This window comes from Micromys minutus (assembly GCF_963924665.1).
Source record: "Micromys minutus genome assembly, chromosome: 22".
Lineage (NCBI taxonomy): Eukaryota > Metazoa > Chordata > Mammalia > Rodentia > Muridae > Micromys > Micromys minutus.
Window position 1 is genome coordinate 40,703,027 of NC_137957.1, and position 18,735 is coordinate 40,721,761.

General features: G+C 40.8%; 1 protein-coding gene across 16 annotated transcripts in view; it reads right to left on the reverse strand.

The window, feature by feature from the left end:
• Nucleotides 1-18,735, reverse strand: part of ANKS1B (ankyrin repeat and sterile alpha motif domain containing 1B) — a gene marked incomplete at both ends in the record, with an annotated part of 1,047,539 nt that overhangs the window by 263,721 nt on the left and 765,083 nt on the right. For all 16 annotated transcript variants that reach the window (XM_080935870.1, XM_080935862.1, XM_080935868.1 and 13 more), the window contains one exon: nucleotides 13,227-13,379. In XM_080935870.1, coding sequence (XP_080791996.1) covers nucleotides 13,227-13,379 — 153 coding nt within the window. The remainder of the gene's footprint in view (nucleotides 1-13,226; nucleotides 13,380-18,735) is intronic.

The window sequence follows — 18,735 nt, forward strand, 5'->3', positions numbered from 1 at the left end:
TTAGCCTCTGAGGGGTCAGGCCACCATCAAAAGCTTCTGTGGAATGTCTGGTATTACCTTGTTCCTTGGAATATTGACTATAATTTACCATCCTTTTGATTCATGGGCTTGTGATTGAGACAACTGACTCTATTTACTGACTTCTAATTTAGGCATGCCCTCAATGCTAGAGACAGACAATGGTGTTAATCACCACCACCGTCATCATCTTCATCATCATCATCATCTTCATCATCACCACCATCATCATCATAATCATCATCATTTTCATCTTCATCATCATCATCATCTTCATCATCACCACCATCATCATCATAATCATCATCATTTTCATCATCATCATCATCATCATCATCATCTTCATTATCTTCTTTATCACCATCTTCATCATCAGCATCATCATCTTCATCATCGCCTCTGTGCCTGATACAGCCATACCTGGAAATAGCTGTAACAGAGCTGCTGACTCAGCTACTTCTCCCTCCGTATGTCAGCTTCTCATCCTGCTTACCGCTTTTGATCACACCATGCCCCTTGGTTAAAATCCTTTCAGTAAGTCCCCACTGGTTATAGAGGCTACACATTGAAATCACTTGGGATGCTTTCAAGCACGTTACGCCCGCCCGGGTGTCTCATGTGAGCGAACCCCTGATGCAGCGGTTTGGATGTGGGGCCCATGCTTAGGGCATAAGAAGGAGCATGGAATCCAAGTTTTGCTCAAGGTGGAGTCCCGGGGGAATCACACCGACTTTCCTGCCTGGAACAAGCAACCACAAATCTGCAGGAAGTGTGCTGCCTTTTTCATGCTATGAGACACAAGAGAACGAGCGAGCGAGGCCCAGGACAGCGGAACCAAACAAAGGGGACACACACGTGCACTCATCTGCAGGAAAGAGGCCTCGGAAGCCCCTGGGCTGCTTTCCAAGATAAAGGGGTCTAGAGAAGCCAGCACGGTTAGAATTTGCTGTGCAGAGGGGAGAGAGTACTGAACCGCTGGTGCTTGTGAAGAACCTTCTGGAAGTCAGACAATGGCGCAAAGAGAACGTTTAGGGTCAGAATCTGGCTGGTAATGGCTCCCACGCTACTCAGGCTGGGGAGCTCCGGGGTTTCAAAGACACAGTTTGGTTCAAGTGCTCAGCACCTTTTGCCAAACAATCAGCGTTCTAGTCTTGCCTAATAAAGCTTCAGCACGAGATGGGGACCACCCTTCTTTAGAGCGTCTCTGAAGCACAATCCTGAAGATAAAAAGATTATCCATCCCTCGACAGGGTGAAAGGCGACATGTCTGTGCACAAATAAAAACTAGACAAGCAAAGTAAAGAATGAGGAGAAAACCAGCAGACGCCAATCAACCTCAAGCTGGTGCAGGCGTTAGGATAGTAAGGACATTAAAGGAGTTAGTACAGCTGCGCCCCGCATGTTCAACACGTTTAGAAGAAGGACTGGAGATGTTAAAGAATGGTGTTGAGGAATGGGCAAAGACTCAAGTTGGAATTCTGGGGTCTCGGCCATGAAAACGTAATGGATAGAGAGCAATTAGCTGTAAGAAGAAAGGAGTAGTGAACTCAAAGACACAGCACTAGAAACTATCCAAAGGAATCGAAGAGATGGGAGAGGGGCGAGCCTGACCACTATTTTAAGAAAAGGAATGTGGGGTTGGAGAGATGGCTCAGATGTTAAGAGCACTGACTTTTCTCCCAGAGGGCCTGAGTTCAGTTCCTAGCACCTGCATGGTGTCTCACAACCATCTGTAATGGGATCTGATGCCTCTCTTCTGGTGTGCCTAAAGACAGCAACAGTGTATTCACATATATAAAATAAATAAATCATTTAAAAATGTAGATATATAGTTTCATAAAACTATAAAGTTCATGAAAAATATTAGCCTCATATCTAAGAAGCTCAAAAACTTAATACATGCAGAAGAGCTCTCACCCCTAAGCCCACAGGGGAGACCCCATTTTCTCTCCACTGACTGTCCAAAGAGAGACTCACCGGGAGCTCACAGGCACAGGAATCGCAGGACACAGGACACAGGAATCACAGGACACAGGCACAGGAATCACAGGACACAGGAATCACAGGACACAGGAATCACAGGACACAGGCACAGGAATCACAGGACACAGGAATCACAGGACACAGGCACAGGAATCACAGGACACAGGAATCACAGGACACAGGCACAGGAATCACAGGACACAGGACACAGGAATCACAGGACACAGGAATCACAGGACACAGGACACAGGAATCACAGGACACAGGAATCACAGGACACAGGCACAGGAATCACAGGACACAGGAATCACAGGACACAGGCACAGGAATCACAGGACACAGGACACAGGAATCACAGGACACAGGAATCACAGGACACAGGACACAGGAATCACAGGACACAGGAATCACAGGACACAGGCACAGGAATCACAGGACACGGGAATCACAGGGCTGCCTGGGTCTTGACCTTTCTGGTCCCCATCTGCGCACAGAGCTGGGGCCAACCCACTGTCCATGGGACCCAAAACCTGACAGAAGAGAGCTGATCTCTCACCTCTAAGTCCACAGGTTCACAGGCCCACAGGAGGAACAAGCTCCAGTCAGAGAAAGCAACTAACATTACACATAACAAGATGGCAAAAGGCAAGCTCAAGAACCTAAGCAACAGAAACCAAGACAACATGGCATCTTCAGAACCCAGTTCTCCCACCGCAGCAAGTACTGGACATTCCAACAACACTGGAAAAGTAAGACATGGATTTTAAATCATACATCATGATGATGACAGAGGACTTTAAGAAGGACATGAATAACTCCCTTAATGAAATACAGGTAAACAGGTAAAAGCCCTTAAAGAGGAAACACAAAAATCAACCAAACAGGTGAAGGAACTGAACAAAACCATGCAGAACCTAAAAATGGAAATAGAAACAATAAAGAAATCACAAAAAGACACAACCCTGAAGATAGAAAACCTAAGTAAGAGATCAGGAGTCATAGATGCAAGCATCATCAACAGACTACAAGAGATGGAAGAGAGAATCTCAGGTGCAGACAATACCATAAAAACATTGACACAATAATAAAAAACTTGCAAAAAGCAAAAAGCTCCTGACCCAAAACATCCAGGAAATCCAGGACACAAAGAGAAGACCAAACCTAAGGATTATAGGTGTAGAAGAGAGCAAGGACTCCCAACTTAAAGGACCAATAAACATCTTAAACAAAGTTATTAGAGAAAACTTTCCTAACCTAAAGAAAGAGATGTCAGTGAACATACAGAAGCCTACAGAACTCCAGATAGACTGGACCAGAAAAGAAATCCCTCCCATCACAGAATAGTCAAAACACCAAATGCACAAAACAAAGGATATTTAAAGCAATAAGGGAAAAAAGTCAAGTAACATATAAAAGCAGACCTATCAGAATTATACCAGACTTCTTAACAGAGACTGCAAATACCAGAAGATCCTGGACTGATGTCACACAGACACTAAGAGAACACAAATGCCAGCTCAGGCTATTATATCCAGCAAAACCCTTAATTACCATAGATGGAGAAAGCAAGATATTTCATGACAAAAACAAATTTACACAATATCTTTCCACAACTCCAACCATACAAAGGATAATAGATGGAAAACTCCAACACAAGGAAGGGAACTATACCCTAGGAAAAGCAAGAAAGTAATCTTCTTGCCACAAAACCAAAAGAAGATAGCCACACAAACATAATTCTACTTCTAACAACAATACTAACAAAACTAACAATCACCATTGCTTAATATCTCTTAACACCAATGGACTCAATTCCCCAATTAAAAGACATAGACTAATAGACTGGATATATAAACAGGGCCCAGAATTTTTCTGCAAACAGGCAACTCATCTCAGAAACAAAGACAGAAACTACCTCAGAGTAAAAGGCTGGGAAATTTTTTTTTTCCCAGACAATGGTTTGAAGAAACAAGCTTGAGTAGCCACTCTAATATTGAATAAAATTGACTTTCAACCAAAAGTTATCAAAAAATATAATGAAGGCCATTTCATACTCAAAAAAGGAAAAATCTATCAAGATGAACTCTCAATACTGAACATCTATGCTCCAAATTCGAGGGCACCCACATTCATAAAAGAAAGTCTACTAAAACTCAAAGCATATTGTACCACACACAATAATAGTGGGAGACTTCAACACCACACTCTCATCAATAGACAAATCATAGAAACAGAAACTAAATAGAGACACAGTGAAACTAACAGAAGTTATGAACCAAATGGATTTTACAGATATTTATAGAACATTTCATCCTAAAACAAAAGAATATACCTTCTCAGAACCTCATGATACCTTCTACAAAAACTGACCATATAATAGGTTAAAAAACAGGTCTTAATAGATACAAGAAGATTGAAATAATCACATGCATCCTATCAAATCACCATGGACTAAGACTGGTCTTCAATAACAAAAACAATAGAGAGCCCACATACACATGGAAGCTGAACAATGCTCTACTCAATGATAACTTGGTCAAGGAAAAAATAAAGAAATTAAAGACTTTTTAGAATTTATTGAAAATGAAGGCACAGCATACCCAAACTTATGGGACACAATGAAAACAGTGCTAAGAGGAAAACTCAGCTCTCAGTGCCTCCAAAAAGAAACTGGAGAGAGTATACACTTGTAGCTTAACAGCTCACCTAAAAGCTCTAGAACAAAAAGAAGCAAATGCTCCCAAGAGATGGCAAGAAATAATCAAACTCAGAGCTGAAATCAACCAAGTAGAAACAAAAAGAATCAACAAAACAAGGAGCTGGTTCTTTGAGAAAATCACCAAGATCAATTAAACCCTTAGTCAGACTAACCACAGAGACAGTATTCAAATTAAAATCGGAAATGAAAAAAGAGACATAACAACAGAAACTGAGGAAATTGAAAAAATCATCAGATACTACTACAAAAGTCTATACTAAACAAAACTGGGAAATCTAGATGAAATGGACAATTTTTTAGACAAATACTAAGTACCAAAGTTAAACCAGGATCAGATTAACCATCTAAACAGTCCCATAACACTTAAAGAAATAGAAGCAGTCATCAAAAGTCTCCCAACCAAAAATAGTCCAGGACCAGATGGGTTTAGTGCAGAATTCTATCAGACTTTCACAGAAGACCTAATACCATTACTCTCCAAACTATTCCAAAAAAAAAAAAAAAAAAAAAAAAAAAAAAAAAAAAAAAAGAAAAGAAAAGAAAAGAAACAGAAGGAACACTACCCAATTTCTTCTATGAAGACACAATTATGCTTATATCTAAATCACATAAAGACCCAACAAAGAAAACTTTAGACCAATTTCCATTATGAATATACAGCAAAAATACTAAATAAAATTCTCACAAACCAAATCCAAGAAAAAATCAAAATGATTATCCTTCATGAACAAGTACGTAGGCTTCATCCCAGGAATGCAGGATGAGTCAATATATGGAAATCCATCAACATAATCCACTATATAAACAACAACAAAAAAAAATCAGCCACATGATCATCTCATCAGATGCTGATAAAACATTTGACAAAATTCAACACTCCTTCATGTTAAAAGTCTTAGAAAAATTAGGAATTCAAGGCCCATACCTAAACATAGTAAAAGCAATATAGAGCAAACCAGTAGTCAACATCAAACTAAATGTAGAGAAACCTAAAGCAATCCCACTAAAATCAGGGACTAGATAAGGCTGTTCACTTTCTCCTTCCCTATTTAATATAGTGCTCAAAGTTCTAGCCAGAGAAATTAGACAACAAAAGGAGGTCAAAGGGATACAAATTGGAAAGGCAAAAATCAAAATATCAGTATTTTCAGGTGATATGATAGTATACTTAAGCAATCCCAAAAATTCCACCAGTGAACTTCTCCTACAGCTGATAAACAACTTCAGCAAAGTGGCTCAATATAAAATTACCTCAAACAAATCAGTAGCCTTCCTCTACTCAAAGGATAAACAGGCTGAGAAAGAAATTAGAAAAACAACACCCTTCACAATAGTCTCAAATAATTTAAAATACCTTGGTGTGACTCTAATCAAGCAAGTGAAAGATCTAAATGACAAGAACTTTAAGTCTCTGAAGAAAGAAATTGAAGATCTCAGGAGATGGAAAGATCTCCTACGCTCATGGATTGGCAGGATTAATATAGTAAACATGGCCATCTTGCTGAACGCAATCTATAGATTCAATGCAATCCCCATAAAAATTCCAACCCAATTCTTCATAGAGAGAAAAAGAGCAATTTGCAAATTCATTTGGAATAACAAAAATCTTAGGATAGCAAAATCTAACCTCAACAATAGAAGAACTTCCAGGGAATCACCATCTCTGACCTCAAGCTGTGTTACAAATCAATAGTGATAAAAACTGTTTGGTATTGGTACAGAGACAGGCAGGTAGATCAATGGAATAGGACTGAAGACCCAGAAATGAATCAACACACTCACGGTCACTTGATCTTTGACAAAGGAGCTAAAAACATTAAATGGAAAAAAGACAGCATTTTCAACAAATATTTTTGTTTCAACTGGCGGTCCACACGTAGAAGAATGCAAACCGACTATTATCTCCTTGTACAAAGCTCAAGTCCAAGTGGATCAAGGACTTCTGCATAAATCCAGGTACATGAAAACTAATAGAACAGAAAGTGGGGAAGAGCTTAGAACAAATAGGCACAGGGGGAAATTTCCTGAGCAGAACACCAATGGTTGGTGCTCTAAGAGCAAGAATAAAAAAATGGGACCTCATGAAATTGCAAAGCTTCTGTAAGGCAAAGGACACTGTCATTAGGACAAAATGACAACCAACAGATTGGGAAAAATCTTTGCCAATCCTACATCTGATAGAGAGCTAATATCCAGTATATACAAAGAACTTAAGAAGTTAGACTCTAGAAAATCAAATAATCCTATTAAAAATGGAGTGCAGAGCTAAACAAATAATTATCAACTGAGGAAAGATCAAATGGCCGAGAAGCACCTCAAGAAATGCTCAACATCCCTAGTCATCAGGAAAATGCAAATCAAACCAACCCCGAGATTCTTCCTTACCCGAGTCAGTCAGAATGGCTGAAATAAAAATCACAGGTGATATTAGATGCTAACAAGAATGTGGAAAAAGAGGAACACTCCTCCACTGTTCCTTATTGGATTGCAAACTGGGACAACCACTCTGGAAATCAGTCTGGCAGTTCCTCAGAAAATTGGACATAGTACTACCTGAGGACCCAGCTATACCACTCCTGGGCATATACCCAAAAGACACTCCAACTTATAACAAGGACACATGTTCTACTATGTTTTAGCAGTTTTATTTATAACAGCTAGAATCTGGAAAGAACCCAGATGTTATTCAACAGAGAACTGGATACAGAAATTGTGGTACATTTACATAATGGAGTACTACTCAGATATTAAAAACAATGACTTCATGAAATTCTTAGACAAATGGATGGAACTAGAAAAATATCATCCTGAATGAAGTAACCCAGTCACAAAAGAACAGATATGGTATGCACTCACTGATAAGTGGACACTAGCCCACAAGCTCAAAATACTCAAGAAACAATTCAGACTGTATGAAGCTAAAAAAGATGGAAGACCCAAATGTGCATGCTTCAGTCCTTCTTAGAAGGGAGAAAATAATACTCATGGGAGGAAATATAGCACAAAGAGGGGATCAAGGACTGAAGAAAACATCATCCAGAGACTGCCTCACCTTGGGATCATCCCATATGCAGCCACCAAACTCAGTGACTCTTGCTGATGCCAAGAAGTCTTACTGACAGGAGCCTGATATGGATGTCTCCTTAGAGGCCCTTTACAAATGAGGATTCTTGCAGCTAACCATCAGAATGAGCACAGGGACCCCAGTGGAGAAGCTAAAAAAAAAAAAGGACTGAAGATGGTAAAAGAGTTTGGAATCCTATGGGAAGAACAACAATATCAACCAACCAACCCCTGCCCCCAGAGGTACTAGGGACTAAAACACCAACCAGTGAGCACACATGGAGAGACCATGGCTCTGGGTGCATATCTAGCAGAGGATGGCAGTGACTGGCATCAATGGGAGACGAGGACTTTGGTCCAGTAAAGGCTTGTTTCCCCAGTGTAGGAAAATGCCAAGTTGATGAGGTGAGTTTATGGAAGCAAGGGGAAGGGAGAAATGGGATAGGGATGGAAAGGGGATAACATGAAATATAAATACATAGAATATCCAATAAAAACAATAACCCCCCAAACCTCAATACACAAGAAATATGAATGAAGTTACCTCAGTATACAAATAAAAACCAATAGTAATAATATAGAAAGGGCCCAAATTGCCTGCATTTTAAATGTAATTACTCTGGAAAAGTATTTTTCAGGCATGAAGGCAAAATAAAGTTTGTCCCAGAGGTATGAGAGCAGACAGAACTCACCACTACAGCCTCACATTATTTAAATGTTAGAGGAAGTCCTGTAGGTAGGGAGAAAATGATGCCCACAGAAATAAAGACATACACAGAGGAATGGGGGGTAGGTCTGGCTTCAGGGTATGGGGCCAAGGCAGGTTTACTACATCAGCTGCTGCTCTCTGAAACACCTGTGCTTTGTGTCACATACAGCGGTCACTATTGTCACATTTTAAATATTTTTTGGACAAGGGGCTTTATACCTACGGTATTTAAAACAGTTGGGCAGATATTACCCAAGAATGGGTGTAAAGTTAGCAAACAATGTTTTAAAAACGTTGTATTTTGCTTTTTAAAAATATTAATTTCATTTTTTTTTACTTATTCACTCTATGTTCCACTCACTGCCCCTCCCAGTCACCCCCTCCCACAGTCTTTCCCCCATTCTCCTTCCCTTCTCCTCTGAGCAGGTGCCCCCCCCCCAGTTATCCCCCCATCCTGGCACTTCAAGTTTCTGTGAGACTAGGAGCTGCCTCTTCCACTGAGGCCAGACAAGACAGCCCAGCTAGAAGAACAAATCCCACATACAGGCAACAGCTTTTGGGCTAGCCCCCTCTCCAGTTGTTCAGGACCCACATGAAGGCCCAGCTGCACATCTGGTACACATGTTTAGGGAGGCCTGTGTCCAGCCTGTGTATGTTCTCTGGTTGGTGTTCAGACTCCGAGAGCACCAAGGGTCTAGGTTAGATGACTCTGCTGGTCCTCCTGTGCAGTTCCTATACCCTTTGGGGCTACAACATTGGTATGGTGTTAGGTGACACAGAATTCCCCCAGGAGGGTAGAAATTAAATCATCAACATTGAGGAAACCTAGAGAATCCGTACGGCAGTCCTTCGTGAATGGAAGCACACAGTTTCAGAAGTAGCTGGGTGAGAAGCAAATGAGAAATGAATCAATTTGCTGCCGCAAACGTGATTCCAAATGTTATCTGTGGGAGATGAGAGACAGCTTTCACAGGCTACACAGGGGTATTGCTGCCATAGCCGCTTTATTAACTTCTACCCAGAGGTATTAAAAAAAACAAACACTGCATTAGATATTTTTTTAAAAAGCAATTCTGTATTATGAGCGAGGATTTAAGAATGCACTGAAACCTGATTTTTTTTTTTTTTTTTTTTTTTTTTTTTGCCTATTCTATAGGAACATTTGTCATTATTAGCATTGCAGATACACTAATCCTTGGTTAGAATGATTTCCTTGGTAAATAATAGAAAAGTCAATGGGAAGAAATTAATCACAGGTTCTACAGTGAGATTCATGAGTTAATGAATTGAACAGTGTTCCCAGTTATTTGCATGTACCCAAGTCCCTTTAGTATGCACACAGGAATAAAAGAAATTAACATTGGTTTTCATAAGTTTAATACATTTTCATTGTCCAGAAAATGAATAACAAATTATTTACACGGGACTCAACGTATTAATTTCTAATTTCATAATTAATCTAAACACATTTCACAGAGTACATAGATTTCCTTTTATCTAAAATGTCTGCTGTGCAGAGTTGTTGAGGTTGTGGGTAACAGTAGAAACATTAGTCAAACTGGCTAATGCCATATGTCAAGCCTGAGTATCCTCTGAGAGGAAAACAAAATTAATGGACCTTTGAGCTGCTAACTAGTCATTAATTCCCTTAACAAGCCCTCAGAGGGACAACAACTCAAACTGATGCTCATGGTAGCATTTACAAAGGGAACAATTTTCCATGCAGTCTCTCCTAACATGTCCACATTTTAAGACTAACAGGTCAATAGAAGGGTCATCACCAATATTGACCAAGACAGGAACCAATCAGCCCAACATCAGGGTCTGAACATGAAGCTCAGATGAAGAACTAAAAGGGTCAATTGTTGGCCTCTATTTCAGGTTCTAATTTGAGACAGGACTGGGCCCATAAAACCCACAGTGCTTCCTGACTTCAAACTTTCTCTGTGCTGATGGTAAGACGGCCATTCTTTTATCTCCACCCAACATTTTGGGCAGCTCTGGGTCCGAAACCCGGACTTGTTTATTCAAACAAAGTCGGTTTTCAAAAACAACCACCTATACTACAATGAAAAGATCTTCGGAGCTTTCCAAGTTTATAATTTCAAATGTGCATGTTGTAATGTTTGTAATGTTCAAGTCAAAGCCATAGACTGTCTTCATTTCCTCCAGAAAATAGGTTTCACAGGCTTGTTATACTCATGAGATGAAGGGCTAGCATATTCCCATTACCATGTTACTCTGGGTGTTTTACCCATAGTGCCTGACAATACTTAATATTTACAGTCAGACCCATGGCTAGTTTGATGATCTCTCTTTTCCCTGCTAACAGCTGAACCTCTGACAGCTTGGATTTGCATTTCTGTCTTCACTTTACAAGGAGAAAATAGCCACCAGAGCAGTCTGGCTCCCTCAAAACCAGCTACTCACTTCAGTGATCCCGGTTGGGAATCATCAGCCAGCTATAATGATCTGCGATGGGAAGCAGCCAGTCACTGTAGTGATCAGGGATGGAAGTCAGTCACTCTACATTGATCCATGAGATGAGCTCCGTAGAAGCCTTTACTTCAAATCAGGATTACCGAACGTTCCCCTTATCAGCCAGGAAACAACAAATTATGTGTACTCAACATTTTATTAGTTGAGCTCTATGTCCCATAAGGGACCACACCATACCTGTCTTCATTAGTTCAGATAAACAAAGGTCTTAACTTTGTCTTCTTTTGATGACATCAAAGAGTCTTGAGCTTGAGATTACTCAAAAGCTTTGAAAGCCCTTCTCACATTAACAAACAAACAAGCAAGCAAGCAAATTCTAACCAGTCAGCTCCTCTCGGCTCTTGGAGCTATGAAGTTGTTTTCTAATTCTGTCGAAAGACTCAGTTTTGTTTTATTCCACCACAGTAAGCATGTCTATTGAGCTAAGTCTTGCAAAGTCTTTCCATTCAGAATGTGAATTTCCCATACAGGTGTCACAGACATTTAAATCCAATGGGTTTACTTTAAGGAAAAAAATCCTGGGTTGATGGTAGACACACGGGTTAGAGGAGGTCTCAAACACAGCAGCTTTGCTTTCAAACTTGAAAGCAATACATGTAACATAAATGTTCCCCTAGATTTCCCAAGGCCAACTGCAATTTAGCAAGTGCAACTAATCGTGAAAGTGCCGTAGGCAAAAAGGCATCCCCCCCCATCTGAATTCAAACGTGTTTGTGATTAGTCTCTAAGCCCAGGCAGCAAACCTAGAGAGCTTCCCAAAATTACTAACCTCAATGTCACCTGATAGGATGATCACTATAGAATCCTCCCAAAATCCACCGGGAAGTACTGCCTATGCCAATACGTTACTTCCTGTCAACTCTTCATAGGGAACAACTGTATTCTGAGGGCATCACATAGGATTGGTTTTCAAGTTACACCACTAAGCGAGATACATTTCAAGTTGAAAACTGGTTTGGCTCATCTATGGAAAGTGGCTTCATTAAAAAGTGCCTGAAAGGAATCATGAGAAGAGGGTCAAGTCTCACATGGAACTGGTCTGTGCCTGGCCGGAGCAAAACCCAAGGCAACTTCACAGACCAAGAACAATGCTAACCAGAGCTTCAGATCATGGCTTCCTCCTGGTAAGGATAGCTTTTGTGAGGGGATTAAAAAGCAAAAAAGTGAAGAGTTACTAAGGACAAACCAGAAGCCAAGATTCTACCAACTTCATGTGAGTTTTTAGAATCGGGAACAATATCTGTAAGATGCTCTAGGAAAGATGTTATTTTTAAGGATTACATTTAAAAAAGCAAAGGATAATTAGCTAATAGCGATAATTCTCATTAAAATAATTAATGGCATGGAATGTGTCGCAACCAGACTCTTGCAACATACAAGAGCAGGGGAGAGCTCAGAAGAAGCAGTGATACTCAGTACCGTTTTTCCTATTTACAAATGCCCACTCTCCTCCAATCATTAGAATATAAAGCCAGACAAAGCTCTGACAGAATGATTTATCACTGTCCTCAGAAAAGCTTACAATGCCAAACCATAGCACCAGTGCACACAGGCATTTTCTGTTGTCTTTTTATTTCATTTCTTCACTTCATTATATTAGGGAAAAAAAAAAAGATGAGGGTAAAACGGAAGTGAGAGAGAATCAGAGTCACTTTGAAGATGAGGTTGACCGCTTTGGGCTTGAATATATGGTGACATATGCTGGCCAGCATTTATAGAAAATTTATGCCAAGTGTATGAATAAAACAGAGACAACATATGATTGGATGCCAACTCCAGTAACATTCTGATGATTTGCAGCAACCTGTTTAGCAAGGGCAGAAGCAGTCCCTTCAAGCACGGGGTTTGAACTCTAATTAAGGAAAAGAGATGAGGAAACTCGACAAAGTCCTAAAAAGAATGTGATGGAGAAAGGAAAGGTTGGTAACTCTGGATTTTAATAGTGATCAGGGGCAAAGTCACAACGGGAGCTTATTTTACCATCCCATCCACGGTGATAACGGAAAAAGCCCCAAGGGTCCTTTCGTTCATTAGGCCTTACTTCATCTCCTTAAGGTGTCAAAAGATAATGGCCTCTGAGCACGAACACACACACACACACACACACAAACACGAGTTTAATCTGTAAATCCTTATTAGATATCCAAACAGTTACAAAGAAAGAAGAATCCTTCATCTGCAACAAAATCTTATCAAAAGTTGGACAGTGAAGGTGTGAGAAAGAGACCAACTTACATTAATAAGTTCAAGCTCCCAGATCTTTTTCAACAGGTCCATCGACGTGTAGCCATTGATGAGAAAGGCTTTGGTGTAGTCTCCCAGCTCAATGGAATCCAGCCACTCAGCTACAGAGGTGGGATGGTAGCCATCATGGCCGATGGGCCTCATCTGTAATTAAGAATGCCACATTAGGAATTAGCTAGACCAGTTCCCTTCTGTTCTGATAACAGGAAGCATCTTGCCACTTGCAAATTAATCTGATATGAAGCCTCAGATATTTCTAGATGGAGAAGTAAGGAAAAAGGAAATGCTCTATGAACAATTCTAAATCATCAGTAATTTTCACGCTGAATTAGTTTTCGAAAACACACCCAGAAATTTCCAATTTAGTTGCTAAATTAGCCCTGTGTTTGAGATGATGAGCTATGCCAAGCCCCCGTTGGAGATTATATTGGTATTCTGTGGGGATGGAAATTTCAAGTGATGTCAGTTGAGTTACCAGGGTTCCATGCAGAAGGCTGGAGGGACGGCACTTTCAAAATAGAGATGGTAATTCTCATATGCACAACCTCGAAGTGTGTGAAAATACTGCATGACTTAAACATTCCAAAGGGATTCATGCTTATGCAAGACATGTATTGTAGGTGGTGCACACACGCTGGAGAGAAACACAGTGCTGTGGTGAGCAGTTAAAAAGACCATGTGTTCTGCCTTAGCTCTACAGTATGTTAGCCATGAATAGGGAGCTTGCTGGCAGACAAGCTTCTATTTTTTGTCTGCTATATACAGATTTTTTTTTTTTTAATACTTCAGGGGAACAAAGAAGTGTGACAGCAACATAATGTTTCTGGGTTTAAATTGGAATGTGAAAATAATTTAGGCAGGAAGAACTTCTGGGTTGAAAAATTTTATATAGAGTCTTCTAAGTCCTTTATTCTTTATTTGAAATCTGAGTTGGATTCATGGTTCTTGCCTTTGACGTGACTCACTTCTGAAACGTATGCTGCCTGCGTGCTAAGGCAGGGTCTGGTACTGGGGCTCCTTCGGAGAGCTTGCCCCCTCATCAGCTGACGTCAGCCCCCAGTGAAATGCCTGCTGGGAGCAACCAACAGGGCAAGATGTAGAATGGGCTTTCCTCTTCCATCGGATTTAAGGAGAATAAATATTAATGGAAATCTATGTGAGTCTGGTTTGTAAGCAGAGAAAATATTTGTTTAGGCACTCAGGATTCAAATGTTTAGTTTCGGCGTCATGCGATTTCTGTCACTTGCAGAATCCTCCATTGAGATTCTTCTTGCCTTTCCTCCTCCACCTTTCCTGCTGTTCCACTTCTCAATCTAACTTAAAAATATGCCCGGGTTTAAATGCCCACTATTTCAAAGTTACAGCGTGACTCATCATTATTCAGTTGTGTTAGACATCTGTCGTTTGCTTTTTTATCGACTGACCCTCCCGCCCCTACTTTTAGCTAATTACCAATGCTCACATACATGGCCCTTGCTCCCGCCCCCATCCCACCCCCACTTTTAGCTAATCACCGATGCTCACATACATGGCTCTTGCTCGGTATGGGTTATATGGAGTCAAAATTTTAAAAAATGAAGTTTAGTGGCTTGTACAAGTAAGTGAATGTTGGGTATGAAACTAGAGACTAGGACCCAAAGTCAATGCTCAGATGTACTGAGTATTTTCTGTCTTAGTCAGGGTTTGTATTCCTGCATAAAACATCATGACGAAGAAGGAAGTTGGGGAGGAAAGGATTTATTCAGCTTACATTTCCATATTGCTGTTTATCACCAAAGGAAGTCAGGACAAGACCTCACACAGGGCAGGGACTTGGAGGCAGGCCATGGAGGGATGTAACTTACTGGCTTGCTCCCCCTGGCTTGCTCAGCTTGCTTTCTTATAGAACCCAGGTCTACCAGCCCAGGGATGGCACCACCCACGATGGGCTGGGCCCTCCCCCTTGATCACTAGTTGAGAAAATGCCTTACAGTGGATCTCAGGCAGGCATTTCCTCAATGGTGGCTCCTTTCTCTGTGGTAACTCTAGCTTGTGTCAAGTTGACACACAAAACCAGCCAGTACACTTTCCTATTTGGTAGATTAAAAACTACCAGAGTGGGGTGCATGCTCACTGTCTTGGTAGCAAGCGGTTGAACTAATTTAAACACTTACACCAGACATAGGAGACTTCTCTTATGGAATAAGTAGAGAAACAGAAGACCGAGGGACACTGGAGTTGAAATGAACAGCCTAGCAGAGAGACACTCACCCAAGAAGCTGAAAAACCCAGCAATGGCTACTACCAACAGGCTTAAGGAGCCTTGATAATTTTAAAGAAAAGTCAGCTGTTCTCTCCCAGAGAACTGTGTAATAGGTTCTACACAGGTTGCTCCACCAGCGCTCACATACGTAAGGCCAGTCATTGACTACCTGTCCCACTTAGGATACCTGATGGTCACTGCCAGCTAAGCAATCAGGGACACCCTCAGACAACTGCAAAATGAACCTAATGGAGACCAGGGAAGTTCACCTCTTCTCCAATACCTCTCTTGTTGCTCCATACCAAACAATTGAGAATAAAAAAAAGGGGTGGGGGTCTCTTGGAAGAAAACTGAATTGTGTATGTGTGTATGTGTGTGTGTGTGTGTGTGTGTGTGTGTGTGTGTGTGTGTGTGTAGAGGGCAGCATCCATACAAGCCACTTATTTTACCAGAACTCGGTGTTTTTTTCAGGTGGATGCTATGCGAACAGCAAAGAGCAAATCACTCAGAATCCTTCCCTCACGGTAATTGTAAGTCTAAATAAAAACCACGGGCTCAGATGACCGATACATTATGGAGACTCTATATACCTGAAGGGAGGAAACCTTCACAGCCGAATGAAGTTGCGAGATGCAGTTGACACATCCTTAATGATATGCAGACTGGTTGATGTGCTGCACAAGAACTTCTTCCAAAGAAGGTGTCCCATCTGTTCCTTTATTTCTGCTTCTACTGTTACTACCCGGCTTAGCTTCTTGTTACCACTTATACAAATGAATGCAAAATCCTTCCGCTTGCCCCCACCCCCACCTTTGGCTCAGTTTATACTCAGTAATATCTTACCCAGACTCATAAATCTACCCTTGGGCCAGAACATACAGTGACTCTCTTATTAGAAAAGCCAAGTGAAATTAACCCAGTCTCTCACTTCCCTGCTATACACCCTAGTGATGCTACTGAGCACACACGGGTCATCAGTCATTGAGTTGCTAGCCACTCCCAAAAACATGAATTGCACAAGGCACTGTCACTGTGATACTTGTGACAGATACCATTTTCCCTGCCTGTGATGCTCTGGTCTTATTTCTAGACTTGTTTCTCAAGGACTGAAATCTTCATGAATTATAAAACACATTATTTCAAGTAAAAAGATTTAGGCCATATCATGTCATACAGCTAACATCAATGTAAGTAAAACAACCAATTTATATCCTTCAGCTGAGAACATGGTTCTTAGCAGAATTTCTCAGCTAGTGAGGAGATCCCACTCCTTTGCCCAAGTAGCAGCTTAGGAAAGAGTCACTATAACTTGTTAGAGTGGGACTACCTATTGATTGAGTTTCCAAGATGGCTTCCTATTCAGTCTGTCTTCCAAAGTGCACTTTGGAAGCTGATAGACCCAGAAATGCTACTGATGTTTTTGGTCTATCTTTGGTAAGCTACAGAGCGTTTGAGCTTCACATCCCTCTTTTCTAAAATAAGTACAATAATATTGACACCCGCCCTGCCCAAGGATTGTGGTATCTTGTGATCCTGTGTGTAAGTTGCCTAACGTGGTGGTGATTTGGATTCATAGCCATCTGATGACTCGTAGCCCTCTTCCTGCTCCTCTGCTTTAAAGGCACCCACGTACCTTGAAATTCCATATGTTTTTGCCCTTGGCTGCTTATCTTTTCACTTCAAACTATAATTCTCTTGTCTTCTTTCCTCCCTTTCTCCCTTCTCCTAACATCTTTGCTTCTCTCCCTTTGAGCTCACAGCTCTGTTTTTAGACATTTGTGTGACAAGGTAACCCAAGGATACAGAACTATTCTTCCAAGTTCCTTGCTCTCCTCCTGTATTGGAATTATACTTCTGCACCCTGTGCCAGGGGAGCCACATTGAGTCTCACTGTGGTTGGAGGTACTCTGTAGCTCCACGGATGCTGGCCTATGGAATGGGTGGCTAGCAGCCTCTCCACCCCTGTTCTACCCATTCTCTTTGTGTTCTTCCTATGCTATAGGTACACGAAGCTCTTCTTCCACTACTACTGCAGGACTCATATCTGCTGAGCACGTGTTCAATGGTTAGTACTAGTACTAGGAGATAAACAAAGATGTGCAAAGTTAAATTCAACCCAGACATCAGAATTAAATTTGGAGCCCAGGAAGGTCTTGTGTTAGGGAACTAGAGTTGACCTATAGATTAATGAGTAGAAAAATAAGACATCTTTGTTATTATCATTGTGAACAACTGAATCTTTGATGGGGATAGAGTTAGTAGTTATTTGGAAGCCTTTGATGTTTATAAATGGCACCCATGGAATCTAACTTGTATCTCAAATTCCTGAGTGCATTGGCAATTGTCCACACAGGGCTGAGGAAGATGAAGGAAGCTGAGCTAAAGCAACATCATCATCTTTCTTAGCTTATTGTGCACCATCTTTATCCAGTTGTGAATTAAGGTGGTCTCTATTGAGCATGCTTATTACATGAGGCTGACTGTGGGACATAGTCCTCTGCATAGCTAACACCTCCATGCCTCTGTGTCTCCTGTTTTCTTTAGCAGAAACCCTATTTTTACCTGTTCTCTCAAGATTTCTCTAACCCCACCTCACTTTCAGGTTAGCACTCACAGTATATTAACTTCACTGGTGAAGAAATAAGGTCTTAGGAACTTTTGTGGTCTGCATCAGAACTCCTCACACTTGCCCGGCACTTGCTAAATGTTTACTGGATTATTTAAGCCACTTGTGGATAAAACTGACAAGTTCATTTGAGTAGTTGGTACTCACTTGTGGGAGTCCTACATTTTGTACTCTTTGCCGTAAGAATTAAGGGTTTCTTTTTATGATCTAACACTGGTAACATTTTAAACTTTTATGCATCAAGAACCAATTCCAGATAATAGGCTGTGAGATGAAATGCAATTTAGTTAATTCCATCTTCTTGTTTCTACTGTGGGATCCAGGGTAAGCCACACTGCCCTCTCTACTTTTATTGTTGTATCTACAGAGTCCAGGGGTAGGACCAATGACCTCAAAGCTCTACTTTACAGACGCTTCCACATTTTTTTTTCGATTCCCTGATTTGTGAATTCAATGTAAGTGTCTGATATACTTACCCAGTTTAAAAACAAAACCCAAAACAAATAAGCCTAATTACAAAACTACAGAAAGGAGAGGAAAACACCAGGAAAATCACATAGACTCCAGGTCAGACAGCATGACAGCATTCATGGTTTTTTTTTTTTTTTTTTTTTTTTTTTTGCTGGCTCTTT